We start from the raw sequence: 26,638 nt of genomic DNA on the forward strand, positions 1-26,638 counted from the left end.
AATATTAATATAGAATAATAATCTTTTTAGTAGGTGTGTTCAAAACAGTCTGAAAATTATGAATGGTCCAGAATTCAGTCACCAGAGTACTGGGAGGAGGAAGGCACTTAGCATAGGACCAAACTAGATATGATGTGCCCCATTAGTGCCATGGGAGCGTCAGATGAGTGATTGGGACCAAAGGAGAGGAGAAAAGGGTTACATTCTCCCCCCCACCCCCACCTGCTGTGATCCCAATAATTATGCAGTCTGAATAAGCTACTATTTGCATTTTACAAAAACTTGTATGTTAAATACAAAGATGCATTACATTGTAATTACTGTATTATTGTAATGCATTATTGTAAGCCATCCTGAGATCTTGTATAATAGGATGGCATACAAAAGCTTTGAATGAATGAATGAATGAATGAATGTATGTATGTGTGTCACATCTTTTTTGGTCTTGTTATTATGCTGATCCTAAACTAATTGTAGTACCTGCTTATCAGTTTCTGGTCTTGATGCAAATTGCTTGTATTGCTGTCATATTGACACAGTACTGGCCTAAGTGCCCAAGGACTGTGCTGTGTGAAGGACTGCTTACAGCAATATTAATCTATCAGGGCCCTAAGACCTGCTCTGAAAGTTTGTCCTTAGGCCTGATCAGATGTACAGGACTTTTTCAGTATTATCTCCATGGCTGTTGAAGTCCAACACATCTGTGGGGTAGCAGCTTAGGGAATACTGCTTTTAATGTACCTTTAAACTATTCTTTACTATTATTTTTCTTCATGTTGTCAGATGCTTTGGAAAGTTTAATCTTGAAAGGTGGGGTATAAATCAATAAAACAAAGAATCGCTTTCACAGGCATGATCCAGTAATGCTGTTTATACATGCAATATGTCACTGCAAATCTTTTTTGCCATTGCAACTTTTCTACCCAGTGAGATAAAACAGTTTGAGTTGTTGCATGTTGGAGCTGCTGAAATTAAACTAGAAGGAAAACTCCATCAGTATGTGAAATTCTCCTGCCCCCCACATTTGCTTTGAAAAATAACAATAGAATCTACTAAAATAATTGTTTGTAGAAGCATTGTTCAAGTCTTAGTACAAGTCTTCTTGAGTACATTCGTTTTCAGTTTCTATATTCTGCACATTTCATGTTTTATGTAGGAAGGGCATCTACAGACAAAGATGATCAATGCGGGCTTGCAGTATGGATATGAATATCTTGGCAATACCCCTAGATTGGTTATTACCCCACTTACTGATAGATGCTACAGGTAAGTCACAAGTTCCAATGGTGCAATGCTATGCAGAAGCAACTCCCAGCATTCCAAAACGTGTATGAATGTATTATTAAAATAGCTTATCTAATAGAGAAGATATAATGGCATCATCAGGCTTGAGAGTTGCCACAATGGAAAGATATGGCCCCATTCTTCCATTATTATGGAAGTTCTCTACTGTAAGTATATTCATATTTCAATTAACATGGTTATATATAACTTCAAGGATCTCCAAGTGGCAATATATTTATATTATGGAACCATAATCTGAGTAGACTAGTAAAATTTATTATATATTAATTCCACTAACTTAATTGAAAACTTATTTTTGTTGAGTGAACTTTTGGAGTGTTGATTCTAAATGCTAACACTTTTTAACACCATATAGGGCAACTTTTTTGGCCTCTGAGGACCACATGAATATTGGAGAGGGCAGCATTAGCATTAAATCTACATTAACCAAGTACAATCCCACTTCAAATTGTGATTATTAACTCAGTTAATATCTAACCCCATGTCCTTCTAATCCACACTGGTGTTGACAAGGTGATACTTTCTTTTTTACAGAGCACTCATATACAGGCTTCCTTAGAAGTAAATCTTTTTCTGTTCAGTGGTGTGTATTTCCAGGTAATAGCCTAAGTTAGACAGGGAAAGGAAGAAGCGAATTCATGCCAAAGAAAGCAGGAAGAATGAAGAGGGGATACACATTCATTTCTAAGACTGGATCCCACTATGTAAACCGCAGTGTGCAGCGAGCCAGGCTTATTAGCCTACGCTGAAATGGTTATTGTGGCATAGTACATGGTTATGGCAGCACAATTTTTTAGGATTGACCAGCAGATAATTTTTAATCTCCTCCCCAAGATATTTTATTATTTTCAATGCTGTGGCATTTTACTGATTGATTGATTTACAAATCCCCCCCCCCCCCTTTAACTTCAGAACTCTCTTCGGTGCTCTCCACCTTCACCTTGGTGGTGCTCCAGAAGGCCCTGCTGGAACTGGAAAAACAGAAACAACAAAGGATTTGGCGAAAGCTGTTGCTAAGCAGTGTGTGGTTTTCAATTGCTCTGATGGACTGGATTATCTCGCTCTTGGAAAATTCTTTAAGGTGTGAATGAACAGACAGCAGTCATTTATGACCAGATCATAGGCTTTATAGCTGTACAGGTCTTTGTGTGCAAATCAATTTTAAATGATAAAGAATTAGAATAAATGGATAAATTTACTGCTCTGTTTCAGAGCTGATTTCTCATTTATTTTAAAACTGAAAATAATTACTGGAATTATATTGTGAGTGTGTCTCTGTGTTTGTCTCTTTCTAGGGTTTGCTTTCCTGTGGAGCCTGGGCTTGTTTTGATGAATTTAACAGGATTGACTTGGAAGTACTTTCTGTTGTTGCTCAACAAATTCTTACCATCCAGAGAGGTAAATTGTTTTAATTTGTTTTTAATCTAACCTGCATGAAGAGAAAACCTGTCTCAGACATGGTTAAAATGATACCTGATTCCCTTTTTCCATAGGTATCAACGCTGGGTCTGACTTACTGGTATTTGAAGGGACGGAGCTCAGACTTAACCCGACATGTGCCGTTTTTATAACGATGAATCCTGGTTATGCTGGACGCTCTGAACTTCCAGATAATCTGAAGGTACTAGAAGCAGAAAATCAGGGTTAAAGTCCTAAATTGTGTCACTTCCCCAGAGGTACACCCTTCAAAATGCCATGGAAACTCCTTCTGTGTAAGAATACCTAGGATTGACCTGTGGCCATACTTCAGCCTTCCCCAACCTGGTGCCCTGCAGATATTTTGAGTTCTGCTCCATCCGTCCCAGCCAGCATGGCTAATGAATGGGAATTCTGAGTACTGTGATCTCTGAAAGAAAAGCCTGGGAGAGGTTGATGTTATTCTTTCTTTTCCTTTCTTGTTAAATAACTTTCAAAGCTAATGCATGGAATAAAAACCAAAAACCTATATTGTCATGGAACAATCATAACAAGGTCTGTGGTGGCAGTTTTTGATGCTGGTAGCAGGACATTACCTGTGCTGTACTGGCTAGGGGAAGACCAACTAGAAATCGCCATTCTCACTTCCAAGGTAGGGCATCCTGTGGCTTTTTCTAGGGCCAATGTTTCCATGAAACAGGGTGAAGTTCCTGCCTCAGACAGGGGAGCAGTGAATTGCTTTGCTTCTCCCATTGCTGGCAGGAAGTCCAGCATTGCTCGCTCCAAGAGGGTCTATGTCTAGTGTGTGTTCTGGAGAACCCTGTTGGTTCTTTTCCTGGCATGGCATTTGCTGCAGTGGAAGATGGCAGACCAGGCTTTCTGGAGCAGTCATCTTCTAGAAGACCATATTAGCCAGAGAAGCCCCTGGCACAGCTCCTGAGAGAGCCTGCCAGGCCAAAATGCCTTCCTCTGAGCTGGGCATGGGTATCCCCAGAGACTGCTTGCGCAGAGGAAAGTCTCCTGATCTGTATTTGCCTGTGAATTCATCATATAGGAACCATTGTAGGATATATGCCATAAAGTAAATGCATTAATTTAATAGATGTATATACACTTATATTCAAAAAATATCCCCATATATTAAAATCTGTTGAACTTCAGCATCCTTCATGTCCTGCTTGTGGGATTCACAGTGACATCTGGTTGGCCCCTGTGGAAAACAGGATGTTGGGTAAGAGTGGACTGAGAAGCTAAATTGGGGTGGGGGACAGGTGCCTCTCCTCCCCCCGTCAGCTCTGTGCAGGGCTTGGTCCCTCCCACCTAACATCATTTGGTTCCCAGCCAACACACCAACTCCACCCATCATCTCAACCAGGATCCTGCATTTCTGTGTATGGGTTTCCTTCATCAGCGGAGACCAGCATGTGCTGAAGCCACTCTGACTGATTCATCTGGGGATGTTTTGCTGATATGGCATCCTTTTCAGTGGGGAAGGCACTCCAGGGCTACCTGCACTGCGTCTTGTCCCCATCCATTTACCCTTACTGTGAGGCATATGAGAAGGGTAAAACAGGGCTGGGAAATGCAGCTGCCTCCAGTGTTGGCTGAGTCCCTCACACATTTGCATGCCTTCCTTTTATTTCTAATCTGCGATTAAAGATTACAGTAGGGATTCATCCAGGGGAAATCTCCATGGGACTGGAGACTAGAGACTGCCAACTGATCCAACGGGGCTTTTCTTAATTTCTGCTTGTGTGAAAGTAAGTACTGTCTAGCAGATGTCTGGCTTTATCTTTATAAAGAATCCTATGTAGTTAAAGCTTTAGACAGTTACTCCATTTTTTTGCTCTGTCTCTCTCATGAAGATTTTTGGGTAATGTGTTGGTTTTGTCCCTTATTTGTGGGGTCTGTTTGGGCACTAAATGGGTGAAATCTAAAGTCCCATCTGCCACTGTTGAACATTGCCACCCTCTACAGCCCTCTGTATACCCCACCATCTCCTTCAGGAGTTTGGAGGACACGCAGAGCAGATGTGGGGATCATGAGGATATATGAGGAAAGAGATACTGGGAAGTCCATTTCACAAATACAGGTCACACTCATGTGTCATTAGATGTCACCCATTATCTTTACCAATCCAGAGCACAGTTTGTATACTGACAATGGCATTCAGCTTGATGCAACTGTTAGAAACTTCCTGAGGGCCTTTAAAGGGATCGTAATACTGTTACTGGATAGGGTGCTGCAGTCAACCTGTGCATCAATGCTTGTTTAACAGGCCCTGTTTCGGACAGTGGCTATGATGGTACCGGATTATGCCATGATTGCTGAAATTGTACTGTACTCCTGTGGATTTGTCACCGCCCGACCTCTTTCTGTGAAGATTGTGGCAACCTATCGCTTGTGTTCAGAACAGCTGTCCTCCCAGCACCACTATGACTATGGCATGAGAGCTGTGAAGTCAGTGCTTACTGCAGCTGGTAATCTGAAGGTAGGCATCTGTGCATGGTTTTCATAGGCTGTTTAGCATGTGGAATTTATGTAATATCCTAGAAGTAAACTGGTGTTTCTAATTGACTTCGATCTTTAATCAAATATAATTTTTTTCATGTGCTTTCATCCTTGGTTGCAAGAAGACATGTTGATATGGGCCTCACATAGTTTGCGTTGCACAAAGGGGCTCTGAGTTATGTTCACTTGAGCAATACTGACTGGGGTTATAGGAGTTGTAATCCAGCACATCTGGAAGACACCAGCTTAGAAAAAAGTGGCTTGCACCATGGGTTGGAAATGTTTTCTGACTTCAGGCTGGGAATGAGCATCAGGACCAAGCATTTTTTCTTCTCCCTTCCTCCCCATTCAGACTTGTTTAGGTGTTCTTGGTTTGTATTAAACCAGGAACTGCAGCTTAATACCAGTTAAAAACCGGAGTAATAAGGTATTTCTTTTCCTTACATGAAACAGTCTAGCTCCAGTCTCAGCTCTTTTATGGAAGTAATTTGACTTAGAGGTATACTAAGTCCCAGGATGTTGACTTAAAAGTAATAAAAGTGACAGCCTGTTTATCTGGCTGTCACATCTAATAGTGTTCTCTTGGTTTTACAATACCAAAGACAAACAAAATGATTTTCTTGTCACATTTTCCTTTCTTTACATTTGTAATATAAAGAAAGATGAACAATTGCCCCAATCATATGCCTCCCTCTGTATGCAGGAGCTCTGGCATGGAGGCTAATCTTTTGTGTGGACAAGAGCTTTGATGTTCATTGCAGTGGCAACTGGACATCTCCACAATATGTGCATTAAACTTCCACCAGTACTGAAGTCAGTGGGGGAATTGGCTTACCCTGCAGCTCCATTTATATATCACAGAGTTCCAGGCAGCTGGTCAGTGTTAGATTTTTCATGGGCTGACAAATTCTGCAGAAGATACCTTCAATGCTAAATGCTGTAGCTTCACCAAGTAGCAGGTTTAGCTTCTTTTGATCCAGCATGAACTTACTTTTCAGTGCAACCCCCCACCCCCAGAAGTTTAAGATGTTCTAAACCAAATATCCATATAAAGTTCTCACTGGATTTTTCAGTGGGAATCTCAACTAATAACATAAGATCAGAATTTGTGTTATAAAAGCTTGCAGAAAGTATACATATCCTATATCTAGAACATGTCAATTACTCTGAAATATGCATATTTAAACAAAATGGTTTATTTCATTCCATCCAATGTTAATCTTACTTATAGTAGACCTATTGAAATCAAAGGGACTTAAATTAAACTTAAGATATATTTTTAAAACTTTCAGGGGATAAGCTGAAACAGCCTTATAACTGAAATAAATTATCTTTTATGTAGCTGAAATATCCAGATGAAAATGAAGAAATTTTGCTGCTAAGATCCATTATAGATGTAAACTTACCTAAGTTCTTGTCTCATGATCTACCACTTTTTGAGGTAAGGGACTTTTTGTAAGAGGCAATACAGATTGTTAATCTATAGACTGATGAGGTTTATCGATTGTAGGTATAATATTGTAGGAGCACACAATATTATGGGACCAATAAATAAAACTGTGTACAGTGAAGAAACAGTAAAGAACAATGGCATTTTAAAAGAAAAAACTGGACAGCTTAGGGTTAGGGAATGAGAGCTGAATCTCTGCATGGGCTATCAGCGGAATATAGACTTTCAGATCCTGCTCCAGTTGTGCTTCCATGTAGCATGTTGGACTGCATCCATGTAGCCCTACCACAGTAAGCAGAAGTTGTACCAATTAGGTGTTCAGTGAGGAGGGAAACAAAGTGTGGAACTAAATCCAGCCTCTTCCTTCCCTTGCCTAACAGATGATTGGCACCATAACTACTTGCTACTCTTCCCACTGGAAAGTAGAATTTTACCTTATGCCAGGTTGAGATGTATGATAAAATGCTCATCAGTATCCAGTCTCTGTGTGAAAGCATGCACTATTTATTGAAGGTCAACTAGATGCCACTTGCATATGGGTTGCATTGGCCTACATCAGAAGTGTTGCGTTTTAGGTCCATCTGGAGTCCCAGTATAAATATCGGGTTCACTAGTTATCAAGATTCTCTTACACTGGTCCCACCCTTTCAGCAAACTGCTAAGCATGTTATAGTTTTCCAGCTGTTGCTGATTTCCCCCTTATTCTAAAAGGTTGGAATGCAATAAGAGCTTTAAGCTAAATACCATGGTATTTTTAGGGTCCTGCCCTTTTTATCTTTTGTCCTGCTTAGCCTCCCCAAAACATCTTCAAAACTGAATTTGGCTTTCAGGCTGAAAGGGATCTCAGCCCATACTACATTTCATACAAAAAGAAAAGCATCTTGAAGAGGCTGCAAAAAGAAGTGGGGTGGGTCTTCTTAACTCTTTCTTCCCTGTTGAATGTTCATTCAAAGTTAACCCCAGCTGCTGCTTTTTTTCCCCCTGTGGGGAATAATACATGGGAGTCCTATGATTTTTCCCCTAACATTGTACAGCAGCTGGAGAGAAAGGAGTAATTTGGAATGATAAACGACTGGAAAGAAATGGGTTGTGCTTCAAACATCCCCTGCTGTTCTTTTATGCATTTGAATAGCTGCCTGAGGCTGAATTAAAACCCCCCATAATCTATGAGGACAAAGACATGTGCAATTGTGTATTGTCTGGTTTTAGCTTCTTGTGGGGAGATTCCCATTTTCTTCAGTGAGGTACAAAAATGTGGATATACAGTTGCTTTTTTAAAAAAAAACACTTCTATATCTCAAAATTTCATCTCCTTTTAGCTGATTTCAGTAGGATTAAGTATGAAAAACAAGCTATGTATGGCTCTTTGATTCTCAGAGTGATGAAGGCCTGCTTAAGGCCCTAATGTAACACTTTTAGCTGCAGTGAGAAAAATGTAAGCTATAACCAACAAATGTAGGTCAGTGGTATTTTATCTAAATCATCCCTGTGTTTGTGGACATGTCAGTTTTTTGTATACATACAATATCAGTAAAGCCATGGAGATATTTTCATTCTTTGTTTCTTACCCCTCACTACAAGTATTCTTATTTTGCTTGAGAGTGCACATTTGGTTGATGCTATAACCTTGGACATTTTACTTTAAGTTATTTTTACCCTGAACATGCGATTGAAGTGTCAAGAGAAAAGTGCAATAGTTCCCAAGCATTTAAACATGCCTATTAGTTTAAACCTGGGAGTTGTCAGAAGCTCTGTGAAATGCATGACCTTAACAGATTTAGATTTCTCTCAGCAGATATGCAGTGGCAATTGTTGCCTCAAAAGATGTTCTCCCCTCATTTGAGCACAATCGTTCTGACTGGCAGAGTTTTTCCCTTCAGTCAGAACTGCTTGAGATTGCACCTGGAGCTCCCATATACAAAACACACATCCTCTCTCTGAACTTTGGGTCCTCAAAATGGCATCTGAGTTAGAGCTCTTTTGGCTGGAGAGTCTAGCAACGGAACCTGGGACTTTTTGCATACAGAACATGTATGTTCTACTAGGCTATGTTTTTATTTAAATAAAAAAATTCAACCTAAAAAAAAAAAAAATTCAACCTAAATGGAACCAATGTTACAAAACAGTCTCTCTATTCTAAAGATTCTAGGGCCAAATGTTAATAGATGAACATTCCCCTCAAGGTATGTTTGGAGGCTTTCCCAGGGGCACTTGGCTGGCTCCCACTGGAAACCAATGCTAGATTTGATGAGACAACTGATTTGCCTAAGGTCACCAACTTAATCTGAAAGAGAGATGCATCAAGCCCTGCAAATAATTTGCCCTTCCATTAATTTACTATCCAATATTCATTCTGCAAAAGCAGTGAGTTTGAGAGAGGCTTATAAGTTGTATGGGTCCACAAACTCAAGTACAAAGCAGAAGAGACATCTGAATCCCAGTCATCAGTACTGCCTCAATTATTGCTCCTTTAATATGCTATCCTGCAATTTTGATTTCACCTGGATCTGCCCCCACACACTTAATTTCCTATCCAGATCACCTGTCTTTCCCTCAGTTAGTGTTGTCCCCCCCCCCCCGCCCGCCAACCTTTAAGCAGAATGAGGCAGCTGCCTCAGACAGCACATCCTGGGAGGTGGTAGCGAGGCCCTAAAGAGAGACCTGTGCACCATAAAAACTGCCTTATGCCTCCTAAGTTAGCCTACTGTCATCACATGAGGTGGAGGACATGGTCCCATCACCAGTGTGGGAGAAAGATTGAGCTACCAGTCCAATCTTTGTGCATGAAAGGAAGGACGTACCCTCTTGTCCTTAGACTCAGGCAGCAAAATATCTCAGGCCACCATGTTTCTCTTCAGCCATTCAACTCACTCCTGTCTTGTGAATTAATACTGCCTCTGTTCTCCTATTCCCTGCCTTCAACTTAAAATGTTCTAGTTCCAACCTGCATCTTAGGGCAAAAAGCCCATCAAAATCACCATTTTAAAGAGCGCTCCTCTGCCTCCTCCTCCTCCTCCTCCTCCTCCTCCTCCTCGCTTTTAAGCTGCTGCATGGTGAATACCAGGGGGTAGACCATCTGATCCCTTGGACCGCAAGGCAATCAAACCAGTCAGTCCTAGAGGAGATCAACCCTGACTGCTCTTTAGAAGGCCAGATCCTGAAGATGAAACTCAAATACTTTGGCCACCTAATGAAAAGGAAGGACTCCCTGAAGAAGAGCCTAATGTTGGGAACAATAGATAGCAAAAGAAGAAGGGGACGGCAGAGGATGAGGTGGCTGGATGGAGTCACTGAAGCAGTTGGTGTGAGCTTAAATGGACTCTGGGGGATGGTGGAAGACAGGAAGGCCTGGAGGAATGTTGTCCATGGGGTTGCGATGGGTTGGACATGACTTCAAGACTAACAACAACAACAAAGACCATCTGGTGCCCTCTGGAAGTATTTCACTACCACTTCCATCAGCCCAACCATTGGGCTTGTTGGCTGGAACTGATGGCAGTTGTAGTCCAGAACATTTGGGATGCACCAGGTTGCCTTCTTGGGCTGTACATGAACATTTTGATCAGTATTGATTTATGCTTCTTTGTTAACAAGCATTTGATCAGTTTCATGTGTTTGTCAGACAGCTTTTTTTATAGCTATGTGATGATGTGGTTGGTTGGAAAGAGGGTTTGTGCTTATGTGTGTATGTGAGAGAGAGAGGGAGAGAGATTGTGTTGCAGAGCATGCAGAGACCACTTGTGATTGTTATGATGAAAATTCATTGTAATTCATCCTTTGACAGGGCATTACTTCGGATTTGTTTCCTGGTGTGAAGCTGCCGAAACCAGATTACAATGACATCCTGGAAGCTATCAAGATAAACTGTGATGAGATGAATTTACAAATGACTAACTTCTTTTCAGAGAAAATCTTGCAGATATTTGAAATGATGATTGTGCGCCATGGCTTTATGATAGTTGGAGAGCCGTTTGGAGGAAAAACATCTGCGTATCGGGTTTTGGCAGCTGCCTTGGGTGACTTGTGTGAAAAAGTAAATAAAGATCTTTGCAGAAAATTGTATCCTGAAAAGCAAACAGGATGCCTTTTGAAATATGAAGCACAATCCTAACTTTGTTTCCTCAGAAGTAAATCCCACTGAGTTCAGTGAGACTTGAGTAATGTTTAAACTTCTACAATGAAATATTTTATTACATTTTAAAATTTAAGATGAGTGATATAATCACTGCAGACTTAGTAGAAAGCTTATAAGGAAATATTTAGTTCCGATTGTGCACGTCCTTACATGTATGTTAAATACATATGCAGGCAGTTTCCCTCAACCTAACAGCAAGCCTTAACAATGTTATTTTTGCGAATAGTAAAAATATTATTCTTCTGGTCATGCTGGATGTCATTTTTTTTGTCCTATAAAATTTGATCTTTCACTTTGAACAAATAATGTGCCTTCCTGTCAACCTTCTTCTGCTGGCAGCATTCACCTCAGTTGTTACAGTGATTAAGGATGTCACAAGTAATTGAAAATAGGTGCTCTTAACAGTGAAAGCTTCTGATTGATTACTCATGTATGTGAGAGCCCTACTTGGCCGGCATGTTAAGCTCCTGCCTGCTCTTCTCCTTTCCCCAAAGGGAGGGCTCTGGTTCCTCGGTGAAACATCCGGTGTGCACCAAGGAAGGCATAAGTACTTTTTCCTGCATACCTGGCAAGAATGAGATGTTCATTGCCGTTTTTTCCTTTGTTGTTATGTATGGCCAAACCAAATAATCAGTCTATTGCACCCCACCCCCTCAGTGAACATATTTGAGCTTTATTAAATGCAGGTTCTTTTGATCTACTTTAGGGGCTGATGGAGGAAAATAAAGTGCAGATCACTGTTATCAACCCCAAAGCTATAACCATGGGACAGCTGTATGGACAATTTGATCCAGTTTCTCATGAGTGGTCTGATGGTATCCTAGCTGTGAGCTTTAGGGCATTTGCTTCTTCAGCTGTAAGTACTCAGTGAGATTAAAATAATTCATATTGCACACAGTGCCCCCCCTCAAAAGTGACTTTGTTTTGGAGGCATTATCTTTTTTGCCACTCCCACAGTTGTATTACAAGGAAGGTCTTTATAGCTGTCAAGGGATTGAAGACTTCTTATTGGATAAATCATATGAATTCTAATTGATGGACTACTTAGTTGGCTCTGCATACTTTTGCATTAAAATGTTTCTACATAGCTTTTTCTTTGGGCCATATTCAGAACTGCCCTTGTGCTGGTAGGAATGGCTATTAGTGTTTCCTAGAGTAGCTGGAAACGAGCTAGTGCGGAACAGTTCCATTGGCCTTGCAAAAGTGAGCTCCGATGACCTGACCTGGAAAGGTTTCCTTTGGCTAGTTTACAGGATTGCTCTAGGAAGCATAACTTCCTATTGTGTCAGCAGTCACTTCTGCTGGAGCAGGCTAGTCAGTGAATCACCAGGTTTTGATGCTAGCATTTGTTTTCAGAAGATGCTCACAGATGACTCTCAGGAGCAGATCTCTCCATCCTCCATACAGAGGAAGTTTTTCCTCTCCAGCAGATGAGAATGTGAAGCATAGTTCTTTCATTAAAATTTAACAGGTTACAAAACTGCATAAAGCAAAATAGTGTTTTCTTTGGGATGTGGGAGAAACGTTTGCCCCTTTGAAAAACTGAATCCAAACCGAAACTTCCCCTCCTTCTCTCCAGAAAAGATTCTGACTCTGCCCTCAGGGTGGCTCCCACTGCTTGAGGGTTAGATGGCAGGAATGTTGAACACTTCTTACTTAGTCCACTTGCTTCACTGGTTATCTCCTGACAGGTCAAGGAACTCTTCATGTATCTTCTCCCCTGCCCAGTTCTGAAAGGTCCCTTCGGTTCCAAGGTGGGCTGGTTCCTATGCTCCTTCTGAAAATCTTCACTAGAGAGCCTTGAAACTGCAAGGTCATCTGCTCAACTCTGCCCCTCTGCCACCTGCTTGGAATTGGACTGCTTGGAATTATATACAGCCCCAAAAGCTATTGGGATGTACATGAATGAATAAATTAAATAAATAAAATGTGGGAGAGCTGGGCTCCCTGTTACAGCAGCAGCTGAAAAGAGGCATTGCCTCTTCTATGGGAGAGAGCAGGGGAGATGCCTCTTCTGGCTCAGCACATCAGTTCTGATATTGGTTTTGTTTTCTTTCAATCCAGACACCTGATAGGAAGTGGCTTATATTTGATGGGCCAGTGGATGCCGTATGGATCGAGAATATGAATACTGTGTTGGATGATAACAAGAAACTTTGTTTAATGAGTGGCGAGATCATCCAGATGTCCCAGCAAATGAGTCTTGTTTTTGAACCCATGGACCTCGAGGTTGCTTCTCCTGCTACTGTAAGTTCGCCCAGTTGGAAGGCTGTTTTTTTACATAAAATGCAATTTTGACAAGCTGATATGTTGCGGATAAGTTCTTTCCTCACTACCAGTTAATCACTAGCTTTTTAATGCCAAAATTGCTAAAGGGATGATAATATCCATTCATTGCCATGCGATGGGTAGGAGCTCCTTGTCTGTGGAAGTTTGCAATGGAGTTATGTGAAGGAATGGAAACATGGATGGGCTGTGGGAGGCCCAAGTGAATGGCTCTGACTGTTACTGCAAATGGTATGGTTCATTGCTTTAGCCACAGGAGGTAGCAACGCCTGACAACAAATAGGAATAAAGGGTCCTTTGGACTGATAACGAAGAACATAAGTTAAAAAATAACAATAAGAAGACATAAAATACATTCAGTGGTTTTATTTATTTATTTATATGCTACCTATAACTGCCAAAGGCCTTTCTAGGCTGGTTTTATTTATTTATTTATTTATTTATTTATTTATTTATATGCTACCTGTAACTGCCAAAGGCCTTTCTAGGCTGGTTTTATTTATTTTTTTATTTTTTTATATGCTACCTGTAACTGCCAAAGGCCTTTCTAGGCTGCTTACAAGTAACAACATATTACAAACCTATTAAAACGGTTTTACAGGAAATATAAATGGATGGGCATCACATACAGCAGTCTTTCCTAACCTGGTGCTCTCCAGATGTGATGGACTCCCACTAATGCCAGCAACATTATGGCTGGGGATGGTCTGAGTTATCGTCCAACACATCTGGTGGGTACTAGGTTAGGAAAGGTTGACCTACTGGAAGAATAAGCTTGAGTAACCTAACTAGTTTAATATTATTTAGTCCTAAATTGTTGATTAATAAATCCAAGGTTCCAGCTACATTTCCCTGCATCTTCAGGTAGGCCTAGGAGAGTCCTGTCAGAAACCCTGAGAGCCACTACCACTCAGTGTAGCTAATACTAAGCTAGCTGGACCACCAATGGTCTGTCTTTCTCTAAGGCAGCTTCCTGTGGAGTTGTCAGCAGAACACAGCAATGACTAGTTCAGAGAGGGACACACATCTCTTTCTCCTAATTAGCAACCTAATATTTTTAGATCCGGTCTCGTCACTTGGGCACAAACAATACATAGTAAATCAGTAGCCAAAACAGCATCTTGTGCATGACAAGTGGAGCGGAGTTGACTAGTTATGCTGTGTTAGCCATGAAGTATGCCATGCAACTCACTTCGGTGGCATTTCAGGGTAGCACCAAAAGATATCACCCAGGACCCAGTGAAAGCCGTAAGAGAATCACATAGTGCAGCCCCACCTAGTGAATTTGGTTAGAATAAGAGCACCAGTACATTAATCAACCCGCATGGCAGTCTCTGTACAGCACTGGACCAGTGGCCCAATTAGGCTCTTATGTGAACATCTGATATCTTGTACTTTCAGCATGGAATGGTCAACTTCCCACCAAGCATCTTTAGATGGCCCCTCTGTGATCCCACCCAATTTTAATCAAAGTACAGTTAAAAATATTGCACACAGGAAGGGAAAGAAATGACAAGTGTTCACTCTCTGGAAAATTAAATGACCAGCCTGCCTGCTCTTTGATGGGAAGTTTTAGGTGCAAATATCCTAAGCCTGTTCTCCCTCAGCGCTGCTTGAAGATCTTATAACAATGAGCTTGTGTGTACTAAACCTGGGAAACCCTTCCTGTGATTCAAGTTTCGCTATTATAGAGCTTGACTATCAGAGAGGCAGATTGCTCTGAGCCCTGAACTACTGTTGAGAGAATATAGTAGCTCATGAGAAGTTAACCAGTTCCTGCTTTGAGATGCGTTATAAATGCAGTGGGTTATAGAATTGGACTACCAATGATTATTTTTGTTTTTATCTGGCTCCTGCATGATGTCTTTGTCCTTATTTTCTAAGCTTTATGCCATTTACCCCTCCACCTTTCCTCTTGTACCCCAACACATCCCTGGTTGTAATCTTTATGTCTCCAGCTCCACCTTTCTCCACTATGAGAAAGTCTCCTAGTCCCTCAACCCTTTCTCTCTTGCTGCTCTTCCATATCTAAAGCAATCTTCAAGAACCACCTGCAGGATGCTACTATTTCCTTCAGATCCATCCTCAAAACTCAACTTTTCATTGGCACATTCCTCTAGTTCACATACTGTTGTTCTTCTTATGTGTTGCCAAGCCATCTCTGATTTATGGCAATCCTATGAATTAATACCATCCAAAATATCCTGCCCTTGACAGCCCTGCTCTGTTCTTATTAACTCATACTGTTCTGTAGCTAAACCTAAGTAGTGTAACTATAATAAACATGTATCCTTCCCTTGTTTACACCTACTTCCCCTTCCCTCCCCTTCTTTTGTAATCTCTGTGCTGAACTGTGGATTCCAAGCTACTTGGGTTAGGGAGCGAAAAGAATTAAGTAATCATTGAATTGTTCCGTTAATTGCAAGCTTTTTGCTATCCCTTTTTTTAAAGCCTTGCTTCCTAAGTGCATTTACTTAAAAGTTAATTTCCTTGAAATCACTGGGACATTTCTGAGTAAATGTATTTACAATTAGCTTGCCGAGAACTCTTGTTTGCTTTTATTTTTTTTAATGCAATGGTTTTTCCACCTCCTTTTCTTTCTCATTTGGATTCCCACTTCCTTAAAAAATATTTTCGTTTGTATCAGAGGCAAGGTTTTTTACAGAGCTCTGACTTTAGAACTGGGGTGCATATTCTGTACATATCCTCTCTTAGCTTGCTTACATGTAAAGCATAAGCTAAGATAAATGCATTCTCTGTGTGTGGTGGGGTGTGTGGGGGAGAGACATTGTCTTCATTTTTCAGCAGTTCCTTTTAACAAGAAAACGGGGGTGGGGGGGGAAGGAAAGTTAAGTAGTATTCAGGATTTTTTCCACAAAGTAGAAATTGATCAGTAGTGTTGACTTAATCTGATACTCTTGAGATAACAACAGGATGACCTGTGAATGTGCAATTGTCAGCTAACTTTTGATCAGGTCGGAGTTAAAAGTTACAAGGCAGCTTTTGCAAGGCCTGCAATATATTCAGTTCAGTTAGGACTAACCATGCTGAAAAGAACTGCTTCTATAGTTATAATCTTCTGCAGGCGCTGGCTGAGCAAAATTATTTTTGAGCATATTGGTTGTATCTCAGGATGTGGGATGGATCTGACAGTGGGAGGAAAATCCAATGGATTTTCTTGACTCAGCCCTGTGAGTCTGTTCTGTCAACCCTGCACTGGCACTGACTGTTGAGCCCGCAGGCAGATTTCTGTTTTTAAAACTGACTGTGATTTGCATTTTTAAGCCATGGAAAGTTGCAGAAAAGTGGGGCCACTGCTGTACAATTTATGCAGATGTAAATCTGTGAAATGGAGGCCTACTTTTGCACAGATCCGAAATGAACTGTATGAAAATGCAAGGTGGCCAAGGTGGATTATGTGCATACGCAGTAAGTGGAGGAGGCTTCCATAGGGCTTATGTTAAATGTGACAGGAAAAACAACAGTGACTCAAATATAATGTGCTGAGTCTGATTTGCACAAATCCATGCTATATGAAATTGTGTCCTTTTTCTGCAGGTTTCTAGATGTGGCATGGTCTACATGGAACCCCAGATGTTAGGCTGGAGACCACTGATGTTGTCCTGGTTACATCTGATGCCACCCACAGTCACTCCCTTGCATAAAGAGTTTATAACAAGTTTGTTTGACAGGATAATCCCACTATCTGTTGAGTTTATTAGAAAGTGTACAAAGGTAAGGTGGAGATAGATCTTATGAGATGAAAACTGCCTTTTGGATTTTGCCAGTTCATTTCATCTGTGTATTTATTGCATGTATTGGATACATTTATATCCCACCTTTCCTGCGTCATGGAACTCAAGGCAGCATGCATTGGTTCAGAGGTTCTTTCCCATCTAGATACTTACCTGTCTCAAACTTGTTTAGCTTCAACAGTTTGGCTCTATCACTCACATCACAGTCACAAGATCTTTTCCTTCCAAATGTGGATGTTTAGCTACTTGTTTAGTGGAACTTTTCTATATATGCATTACATTCTATGGCAGTTTTGCTGTTGATGGAAGTGGAGGCAAGATTTCAGCCCCTGTCCCATCCTACAGTTACAAAAGGCAGTCCCTAGTCACCTGTAGGCATTTTATGCTGATTATTTCTGCATTAGTCTCTAACTTTGTTCCTACCACTTTGCTATTACTATTAACATTATTGCTTACACCAAGTAGTAAGGAAAGAATTTAGAGATATAGGACTAAGGATATCTAAGTGCCTTATACTTTTGCTGTATGTTTCCCCAGTGCAGGGATTTCCAAATGGAGCTCCCAGATACTTTCTTAGCACCTGCCAGGCTCCTTGCCTTTTCTGATTTTTTTCTTAAGTATTTTAAAATTCTTTTTAAAGAACTCAGAGGCTGAAATTCTGCAAAGAAAGCTACCCTTGAGTGCCTTCTTTATTAGTGTTCCAAAGAGTGGTTTCTTGCTATCCTCATCCTCCTTATTAAGTGCATTTGTACCCCTTCTTTCTTCCTCTTGTAAGGAACCCAGAGCAACTCCGATCCTACCTCTGCCTTGCACTTAAGTTTTTGGGCAAGTTATTTTCTCTTGTCTGTCATCAAATGAATGTTTTGTGACTGGCCATGTTCACAATGGCAGCCATATTATGAATGAGCAACTCACACTATGGCAGCCATTAATTTTAGAGCATTCTTGATGCACCCTCAAAATTCCAAATACTTCCATTGACCCCAAAAAGTCAGGTCCTCCTGCATGCTTAAAGTGAAATGTTATTTAATTTCTAGAATAAATGTAAACTATTCATATAGATAATATATATTTCTCAATAGATAACGAATGCCAATTTGTTCTACATACATTTACTGTGGAAAGTATATCTTTGCTTTTATAGGAACTGTCTCCTACATCAGACACAAACTTGGTTCGATCTTTAATGAATCTAATGGACTGTATGATGGATGAGTTTCACAATGAAGCAAAACTCAAAACTGTTACGGACCGTGAAATTTTTTCCTGGCTTGAGGTGGGCAGCATCCTTCTGATGCATGGTTTGATTTAACCTCCCTGAACCTTCTAAATCAGGGGTCTCAAACTCAACTTACCTGGGGGCCGCTGGAAGTAGAGTCTGGGTGAGGCTGGGCCGCATCAAGTATTCGTGGTGGTGGTGGTGGTGGTGGTGGGCTGCTCATCCTGCGGCCGGCCCGGGCGCCGCCGGCGCTTTGAAGGCCGCAGGGCCCCTCCCCCATGCCCCGCCCGTCCCGGCAATTGGCCCGGGGGCCGCGAGTTTGAGACCCCTGTTCTAAATTGAGACATAAATATTTCCATACAAATTATTTTTAAGTTTCTATTTAAGTATTCCAATTAGAGAATTGGCAAATAGAGACTCCTGGGTTCAAATGCAATAAATTATCATTGATGGGTTGAATTTCTTCTCTCTTTTATTACACGTAGATCATTCAGGTGGCAGTAGCTTACATAGACTGTGCCAGAGAAAATAGTGAAATAAACACAACTCATGCTAGGAGGAAGGAAATGCTCTTACACACTTTGGCACAGACAGAGAGATCGGGGTTCTATTGTTAATAGTGGGCATTCTCCATGTATGCATGATCTTGTCGAATTTCTTTAAAGAAAGCATTATAATATGCAGATTTGGGTAGCAATGCAGGTATTACAGAGAGAGAAAGGGCATGAAAAGTTCTGTGGCATAGCTGGACATCAGCTCATAATGTGTTGGACATTGTTCTCAAACAGAAGTGGTATGCAAACCTATCTGCGAGTACGATCCATTGAATGCTGCAGAAATTACTTTAAAAAGTTTAGGATTGGGCTGCATGTCTTTTCCACCCCTGCACAGCTCTTCTTTGATGCTAATTAATTGACTTGTTCTGACCTACTTAGCTCATCTGCTCAATGCATACATCATCTTTGTAATCTCAAAAGAGCGTTGAGTTGTTAATGAACTGTTAGTTCACATCTGTTTCCTCTTGCAACAATCCAGAGCACTTTTGTGTTTGCGCTCACCTGGTCTGTTGGAGCCAGCTGTAGAGAAGCCGATAGGCTGAAATTTGACAAGATAGTGCGAGAACTTCTTCAAGGACCAATGAGTGATGAAACGAGAGAAAAATATAAATTGTTGAGTGGTGTTGAGCACCTTCGTGCAAAAATTTTGACTGTCCCCTACCCAGAAGATGGAACAATCTATGATTACCGGTTTGTCAAAGATGTGAGTGTGCTTAGTCTGAGCAAAATTTTGTGGCAATTAATTGGTAAACTGATTTCCAGTGTAGTCTATAACTTAAATTGATATCATTTATTGAATTATGGAATCCATTCCTTACAAAAATGAATCAGTCATGGCCGGAGGAAAGATCCATATACTAGGAATGCATTTCTCAGTCTATCATGTTCTGACAAAGAGGAGGAGAAATAATGGGTAGTACTGAGTAAAATTAGTTCCTTATCACATGTCAGAAAGTAGTTGACAAAGGGCATGTTTTAGCCAAAGTTGAGCACTTAAATCATATTGTTTTCAGTGGGAGAGTTAATTAAGCAAGTGCTTAATCTTTTTGATTGCAGTCTGTGGGAATTTAACATGATTAAGTTGTGCCTCAAATCAGTAAACACATTTAAGTGTTGATTTTAATGATTTATGGTTTCAATGTTGGCCAGCCTGTCCCAAGGAATTGGTGCCAGCAGCTAACATGTTGATTAGAAATAATCAGGAATGAGTCAATAAATATAATAATAACAGGAAACATCCTTTTTGGCACTGTCACTCATGTAAATTAAGTTGTGTTACCCTACACTGCCTCCAGTGCAATGGCAATCATGTCAGCTAGCATGACAGGTTTCCTCAGTAGATCTGTTAATGCTACCAAATGCTGTTGGCATTGTGCTAGTGGATAGCATACACTACCGTAACCTAATTTACATTAGTGCTAGTTGCCAAATGGGATCTTGCCCAATTATTAGAAGTCATAAAGTTTTGCTAACATTACATATGTGTGCCAGAAAACAACATATGAACCTTTAGTAAAGGACAGTTTAGTGTTTAGCAATATATTGATTTGGATCTGATTAGGAGGTATGTGCACTTGCACTGAAGCTAGTCATCCATTTGGAAGAGATAAGGAGCTTATTTGCCTTCTGCCTTCAATACCCTCAGCCCAAGGAAGGACTGAGTGAAATGTGGGTTGGTTGCTGCCTGTTCACAGGAGGTGATGGGCCCTGGCCATAGGCTAGGCCCTGCATGTATGGTCTTGAGATTTAAATTCAGGGCACAGTGGACATCCAGTGTTCTTTTTTCAAGCACAATTTGTGATGAAAACATGGGTGTCCCAGGGTAATGGTTCTGAAGGAGCTGGAAGGAGGAGTTATTTATTTGTTTGGTTTAAATCTTTTAAAGAACTAAAGAAAAACTTTTTTCTTTTAAAGAGCTTACATCATGCTTCTCTTCCTGCCCTCAATCTTATTCTCACATTGACAACCCTGTGAGGTAGGTTGGGCTGAGAGTCTGTGACTGGCCCAAAGGTACCCAGTTGGCTCCATGGCTGAGTTGGAGACTAGGACCCGGATTGCCTTGACCATAGTCCCAGACCTGCATTCAGTTTAGCTACTCAGGAGGGCAAGGCAAGGGTCTTTCAAGATCACAGTCAAATCTATATTCATTAGAAGTTATGCAGAAAGAACCGTCATCTCAGAACCGTCATCTCAGCAAATTATAGAAGCTATGATGGTACACAAATTTCATTTGTGGGGGTAAAAATCTTACGGATTTTGCAGTTTGGCCCTATGGATCTCATTCCCTGCCCCCCCACTGGCATCAACTCCGTTTGTAGTGTGTTGAGTCAATTTATTGTTTGTTATTTTTAAGATGGCAATATGCATTTTGAGGGTGGAGAGGCAAAGGGGAGTATGCCTTTGTGGTGCCCCCAGGTAGATAGGGGGACTTGCAATAATGCATATTTTCATAAAATTACCAATTAAAAATATTTTTTAAAGTCATACCACCATTTAAAAGCCCCCTCCCCATTTTGCACAAATTTACAGAATCTGAAAAATGTACTAAACCTTTATGGAATCAGGGAAAAAATCTGCTATAGTCTGATAGTGGTTACTGGAATACAAACCTGTTGGAATCCTGCCAGGCTTAAATGAAACAGGATTCCCAGTGTGACATATCTCTGGTAGAAGACTTTGAAAGTCTGGCAGGTCTGGGTCTGCTGTAAACTCCACTCACGCTGAACTGTCTAGTTACAGAGCCATTATTCATCTTTACATTGTGGGGGTAGGGAGGACTGCATCAGAATGGTGCCCCCTGGCCTGGAAGAGGTTGGAATAGAAGATAAAGGATTACTGGCTGAAGCCTCATCCCTTCTCAGTCCTCCTTTGAGCCGGAGGAGGGTTGAGGTCAGAAAAGTTGACAGGTGTGCGTGATCTTACTGGATCCGGCAATATATGTTCACAAAGATTTTTTTTTTCTTACTGCAGTGTTGTCTAATGGGTTTGATACTATATTTTGAAACAGGGAGCTGGAAGATGGGAGCCTTGGATACAAGCACTTGAGACAGCTCCACCAATCTCAAAAGATATGTTGTTCAATGAAATAATTGTCCCCACTCTGGATACCATTCGATATTTTTCATTAATGGATCTATTGACAACACATCAAAAACCTTACATATTTGTTGGACCAACAGGAACTGGCAAAAGTGTATATATTATAGTAAGTAGACTTGAAATTTGCATAAAAAACAAGGGAAATCTCTGCTGTTTCAGATCAAAGAAATGGGTTTTTCCAGGAAAACTTGGACCCTTTGTTTCTTTAACATTACCCTTGTCCTCCACTTTGGACACAATTTTCCCTTATTCCTTCATATCTCGGCAGGGTAGGGAGACTTGCTATAGAAGGCATATTGAGTAGGCTGTCCTCATTTTGCTATTTATTTATTTAGTGCCTGTAGAATCTAGGCACATAAAAAATAAAACTAATAGAACACAACCACAGATTGTGGTTAACTTAACTTACAATCTAATTAAAGATAAGGCATTTTAGGGGAGAGAGGGAAGGCGTGAGGGAGAAAAAATCAGCTCTGAAAACCCAAGGTGAAGAGAGCATGCATGCATGGTGGAAGTTCCAGTTCCAAAGGAAACTGCTTCAAAGGAAAAATGGTGCAGCTTCAAAGGAAAAAGGGTGTAGGTTGTGAACAGAGAAAATAATTAGGCAATATTGTAGCAGAGCGGAGACTTAAGGAGTGAGCATATAGGGAAAAGGGTGCTTCAGGTGGCACCATATGAGATGAAAGTGTCTGGAGAGTGCAGCAAGATGCTTGAAAGTGTTGGCCGCAGTTGGGTGGGAGTGCTGCTCCATTTGGTCTTTGATTCAGGCAGTGGATTGTTTTGGAATGGTGAAAAGCACAAAGGAGGTAGATATAAAGGTGCAAAACAATGAAGATTGAAAGTAAACACAACAACCATAATTAAAGAGGAGGCCCACAAAGAGGGTGGAGAGGTAAGATAATCAGAAAATTCATGTGTGGGTGGGTAGCATTTCAGGCAGAGTAAAGAGGTTTACTTCAATGCACTGGTTTTGTACCTGTGAAGGCTTTAATGGATTGTCTGAAAGACTGTCTTCCCCCGATGAACCTTCTTATAGTTCACAGTCCCTCTCAGGAGACCTGTTTTGTGTCCCATCACCAGAAGAGGCAAGGTTGGTGGGCATGTGGACCAGGGCCTTTTCTGTGGCAGTGCCCTTCCAAGAATGCGACTGGTGCCCTCTTTGCTCAGCTTTAGGCAGGGTGTGCTGCCTTTTTTGGTTATGTTTACTTTTAATGGTTTTTCTAATGGTTTTTAATGGTTTTTAGGGCAGATTCTTCTATCTGAGGTTTTAATAATACTGTGTTTGTTATCCTGTTTTGTTTTAATGTTTTAAAATATTTTTGTGTATTGTCTGGGGGCTCCTGTTTGGTCTGAAAAGTTATTTATTTATTATTTATTTAAAATATATATCTATAACAAAGTGGAAGATCAACAAGCAGTTGTCTGTTTTCTTCTAATTCATGTTTTCCAGACTTTCTGTTATGTAAAATAATTAACTTTTGCCTCCCTTTGAGAGATGAATATCATTATTTATTTCTGTTGGCACTGCTATGTCACTTTTCATTCTGGAATGCTCCCCCCCCCAAAAAGAAGCTGACTTAAAAAATATAAGGAAACACAATTAAAATTGAAACAGCAGCTGTACAAGCCTCACAGAGCTAGCTAGCTAGATAATTAATAAGGGTCATAAAGATAACATGCACTACGTAAAGAATTAACATTTCACTTATTGTGGAAACCATGCATAAATGTTCTGGTTGATGTTAGCATATTGACTGCAGGGGATATTCTGAGTATCTTTTGCAGCAATAGAACACAAGTGACTGTACATTTTGTTTCTGAAGAGTCCTGTACCTTCATTTTGTGAAAGGCAAGGCTCTTGGCATGGCAGCATTAGAGCACTACCAAAGTACTGTGCCACAACATCCATTCTGACATTACAAGGAATCCTAGAGAGCATTCAGCTCAGATGGATCAGCCACTTGGAATAATAAAACAACACAGGCCAGCTTGGGACAAATGATAATATATCTGTTAGAGTTTTCTGGCTATATATTATGATTTCTTCAGTCAAGTATACTGTGAATATTGCATTCTGCTTGTGAAAATATCAATCTTGCAAAAAAAATTCTGAGTTCCTTCCTTTCTCAAATGTGGGTTCTGCTGGGTCAAGTGCAGTTTGCATTTTAACACTTGAATCATTAGAGACATTGAATATTCTATTTGGAAAGCTGGACCCCTACAGTAAAGACTCCATGGCATTTTGAACTGTGTAGGGGTTTTATTGCATTCCTCACTATATAAACATTCTTGAGAAATTAAAAAAGATACTTGTTAATATCTTACTGGGTTTTTTTTAGAACTGTAATTTAGCTTGGGCTCCTCTAGTCGTAGTGTGAGAAAGCACCCATTCCACCTACAGGAATGTTAGAAGATAACGACATTCAGAATGAGCATAACTGTACCAAATACATAGAGTGGCTTTGGCATGTGGCCTCAGTCCGGGATTGTCCAATGAAGCAAAGCTCTGTGCTGGATGAGCATTGCAGCACAACTTGAATGTTCCTGCTAAAATAATGGCTCCCAGATGCTTGAAGGTGGTGGTGCCATGGCGATGGACATTCTCCTCTTGGGGTCCTAGCTGGCACCAGTGTTGGCCTCATTTCAGCACCAGGTTAAGAGCTGACTTTATGGAATGTAGCTCCATTGCTGACTTGTTTGCTTGGGCTGCTGGTGCCTATAAGGGATTGGTTTCTTAAGTTTTGTTGTGCTCTGCCCAGAAATCAGTTGAGACAGGGTAGGTTAGAAACGTTCTAATACATTAATTAATCCATCAAGTAATGTAATTGTGTTACTAAATAAAACACTGGGAATTACTAGACCTGGGGCCCATGTGTTCCCCTTTACTACACATGAAGAATATTTAGGAGAATATTCATATATAGGCAATTGTGTGCCTCTGCCAGGTTGGGGTACCATGTTTATTTTCTGGTTTTTTAATGATAACATTGATTATTTATAATATATAATGTATATCATGACCTGCTGATGAGATTATCAAATTCCATTAAAGCTATTATTGCTTTATATTTTTATTATTAAAACTGTTATCTATCAATGGAATGTTAACACAGCAGTGGTAGCAGTCAGAAAGTCTGTGGAAAACCTTATCCAAATACTTCTATTATAGTACAATGAACTGCCAGCCTTTTTGACTAATGTGATACAGCTAAAGTCGAAAGTCTTAGGATCAGCCTTCCTCATGCTGGTGCCTTCTAGATGCATTGGATAACAACTCCAATCATCCCCAGCTAGCATGGTTATCAGATGATGGAAGGGTAGTTCAGGGGCAGCCGGGGCTGCATTGACAATGCTGCTTCTGTGCTCACAGGCATACATGTGCTGTTCACCATTCCTTGGTGTAGTTTTGCCACTGGTCTTTGGCACAGAGAGCAGTATAGGAAGCATCAGGCAGGTGGGTATGTTCATGGTCATTATGGCATGGTCATTCCCCTGTTCCATCCTGCCCCTGTCCAGGAGGGTCATGCCCATGCTATTTGTGTAAGTTGTGACAGTCATGTTTCAAGTTGGCCATTTGTGTTATTTTTGGTTTACTCTAGAAAGGAATTTCTCTCCCTTTCAATCAGTCAAAATGCATGCTCTTAGCTGTTCAGTTCTTAATTTGATGCTCATCAAAATTCCTTTGCCCAATTAGCTAACATTAGGAACATAAATATTACCACATTTAAAGTATTGTTTTGGCATTTTGTAGAGTTGCTTGGAGTTCCACTCCATTATCCATGTAAGTGACATAAAGTTACGGGCTCCTTATCTGGAAGAATGATGGTTGTAATCTCAATCAGATGACTATTAAAGAACCCCTAAGTAATTATTGTCATCCTGTAAGTTACTTTTCTTTGTGCCTTCCCTTACTACAAATGACTTTTTATTAGTGCAATTAATTCTTGCATTAATGTTATGCATAATTAGATTTGCTCTTCAGTGAAAAGTAGAAAGTGGCCTCTTACAATCATTTTGCCGAATCTGATATTTATACATTCATTCTGGTTAACATGAAGTAACTAAACTGGAAAATTATTTTCGCAATAAAGGGCTGTAATTGGCTTTATTTAATTACTCTTTAATGTGACTGATTTATCACAGTTATAAAATATTAGTAACATGGGACCTAAGGTTCAGAGAAAGCACCAAATCAGTGCCTTATATATTTAGCTGGAGAATTATCTTTGGCAAAAATTAAATATTAATTTGTGCTGATGAGAAGAAGCCTGCAATGCTCACGCTGTTGCAAGGCTGAGGCTGGAGCGAGATGTTCCAGCGGGAATGCAGCTGCCAACAAATTACAGCAGCTCTGACCTGTCTTGTTCTGCTCCTCTTCCCCCACCCCTGTAATGGGTCAGGATAGTCACTGTGTGTCATGACATCCCGAGGCTGCAAATTTCCCCAGTCTTCACAAACCACAGCTAGCTAAGTGATGCTGAGATGCGGAAGCTCGTATCCCGTCTTGAGGCTTCATAGATCCTGTGAGCTGCTGGAGCAAGAAGAGAAAGGGATGCAGAGCTGATGTTCTGGTGGAAGCCCTGAATCTGCTATAAAGTTTAGCTATGGTTTGGCTTTCTGTTTGATTCCTGGCCTGAATTTGTATCTGCTAAAGGTCGGGTCTGTTGTCCTGTCCTATAAATACCATCAACATCTTTTTCCAGTTCAGAAGAAGTTGTCATAATGGTGGTAAGGAACCATTGGGAACCATTTAAAAATGATTCTGATTGCTTCAGCATAACAACCAGAATAAGAAGCAAGGATGACTGCAAGTGCACAGGGAGCTTTGGATCTTTAAACCAAAGTTCTGCCTCTGAGCTGCACAGCTCTTTGGCCCCAAGAGCTGCATCAGCTTTCTGCTGGGGT

At 40.6% G+C, this 26,638-nt stretch overlaps 1 protein-coding gene across 1 annotated transcript in view; it reads left to right on the forward strand.

Annotated features, from left to right (window-relative positions):
* Positions 1–26,638, forward strand: part of DNAH7 (dynein axonemal heavy chain 7) — a 138,678-nt gene that overhangs the window by 38,191 nt on the left and 73,849 nt on the right. The window contains exons 21-33 of the mRNA XM_044432146.1: positions 1,157–1,266; positions 2,218–2,386; positions 2,601–2,703; positions 2,799–2,926; positions 5,000–5,212; positions 6,575–6,673; positions 10,467–10,715; positions 11,524–11,673; positions 12,882–13,064; positions 16,662–16,838; positions 18,003–18,134; positions 19,113–19,337; positions 21,642–21,839. Coding sequence (XP_044288081.1) covers positions 1,157–1,266; positions 2,218–2,386; positions 2,601–2,703; positions 2,799–2,926; positions 5,000–5,212; positions 6,575–6,673; positions 10,467–10,715; positions 11,524–11,673; positions 12,882–13,064; positions 16,662–16,838; positions 18,003–18,134; positions 19,113–19,337; positions 21,642–21,839 — 2,136 coding nt within the window. The remainder of the gene's footprint in view (positions 1–1,156; positions 1,267–2,217; positions 2,387–2,600; positions 2,704–2,798; positions 2,927–4,999; positions 5,213–6,574; positions 6,674–10,466; positions 10,716–11,523; positions 11,674–12,881; positions 13,065–16,661; positions 16,839–18,002; positions 18,135–19,112; positions 19,338–21,641; positions 21,840–26,638) is intronic.

The sequence above is a fragment of the Varanus komodoensis genome, unplaced genomic scaffold, assembly GCF_004798865.1.
Source record: "Varanus komodoensis strain SLA01 unplaced genomic scaffold, ASM479886v1 scaffold23, whole genome shotgun sequence".
Classification (NCBI taxonomy): domain Eukaryota; kingdom Metazoa; phylum Chordata; class Lepidosauria; order Squamata; family Varanidae; genus Varanus; species Varanus komodoensis.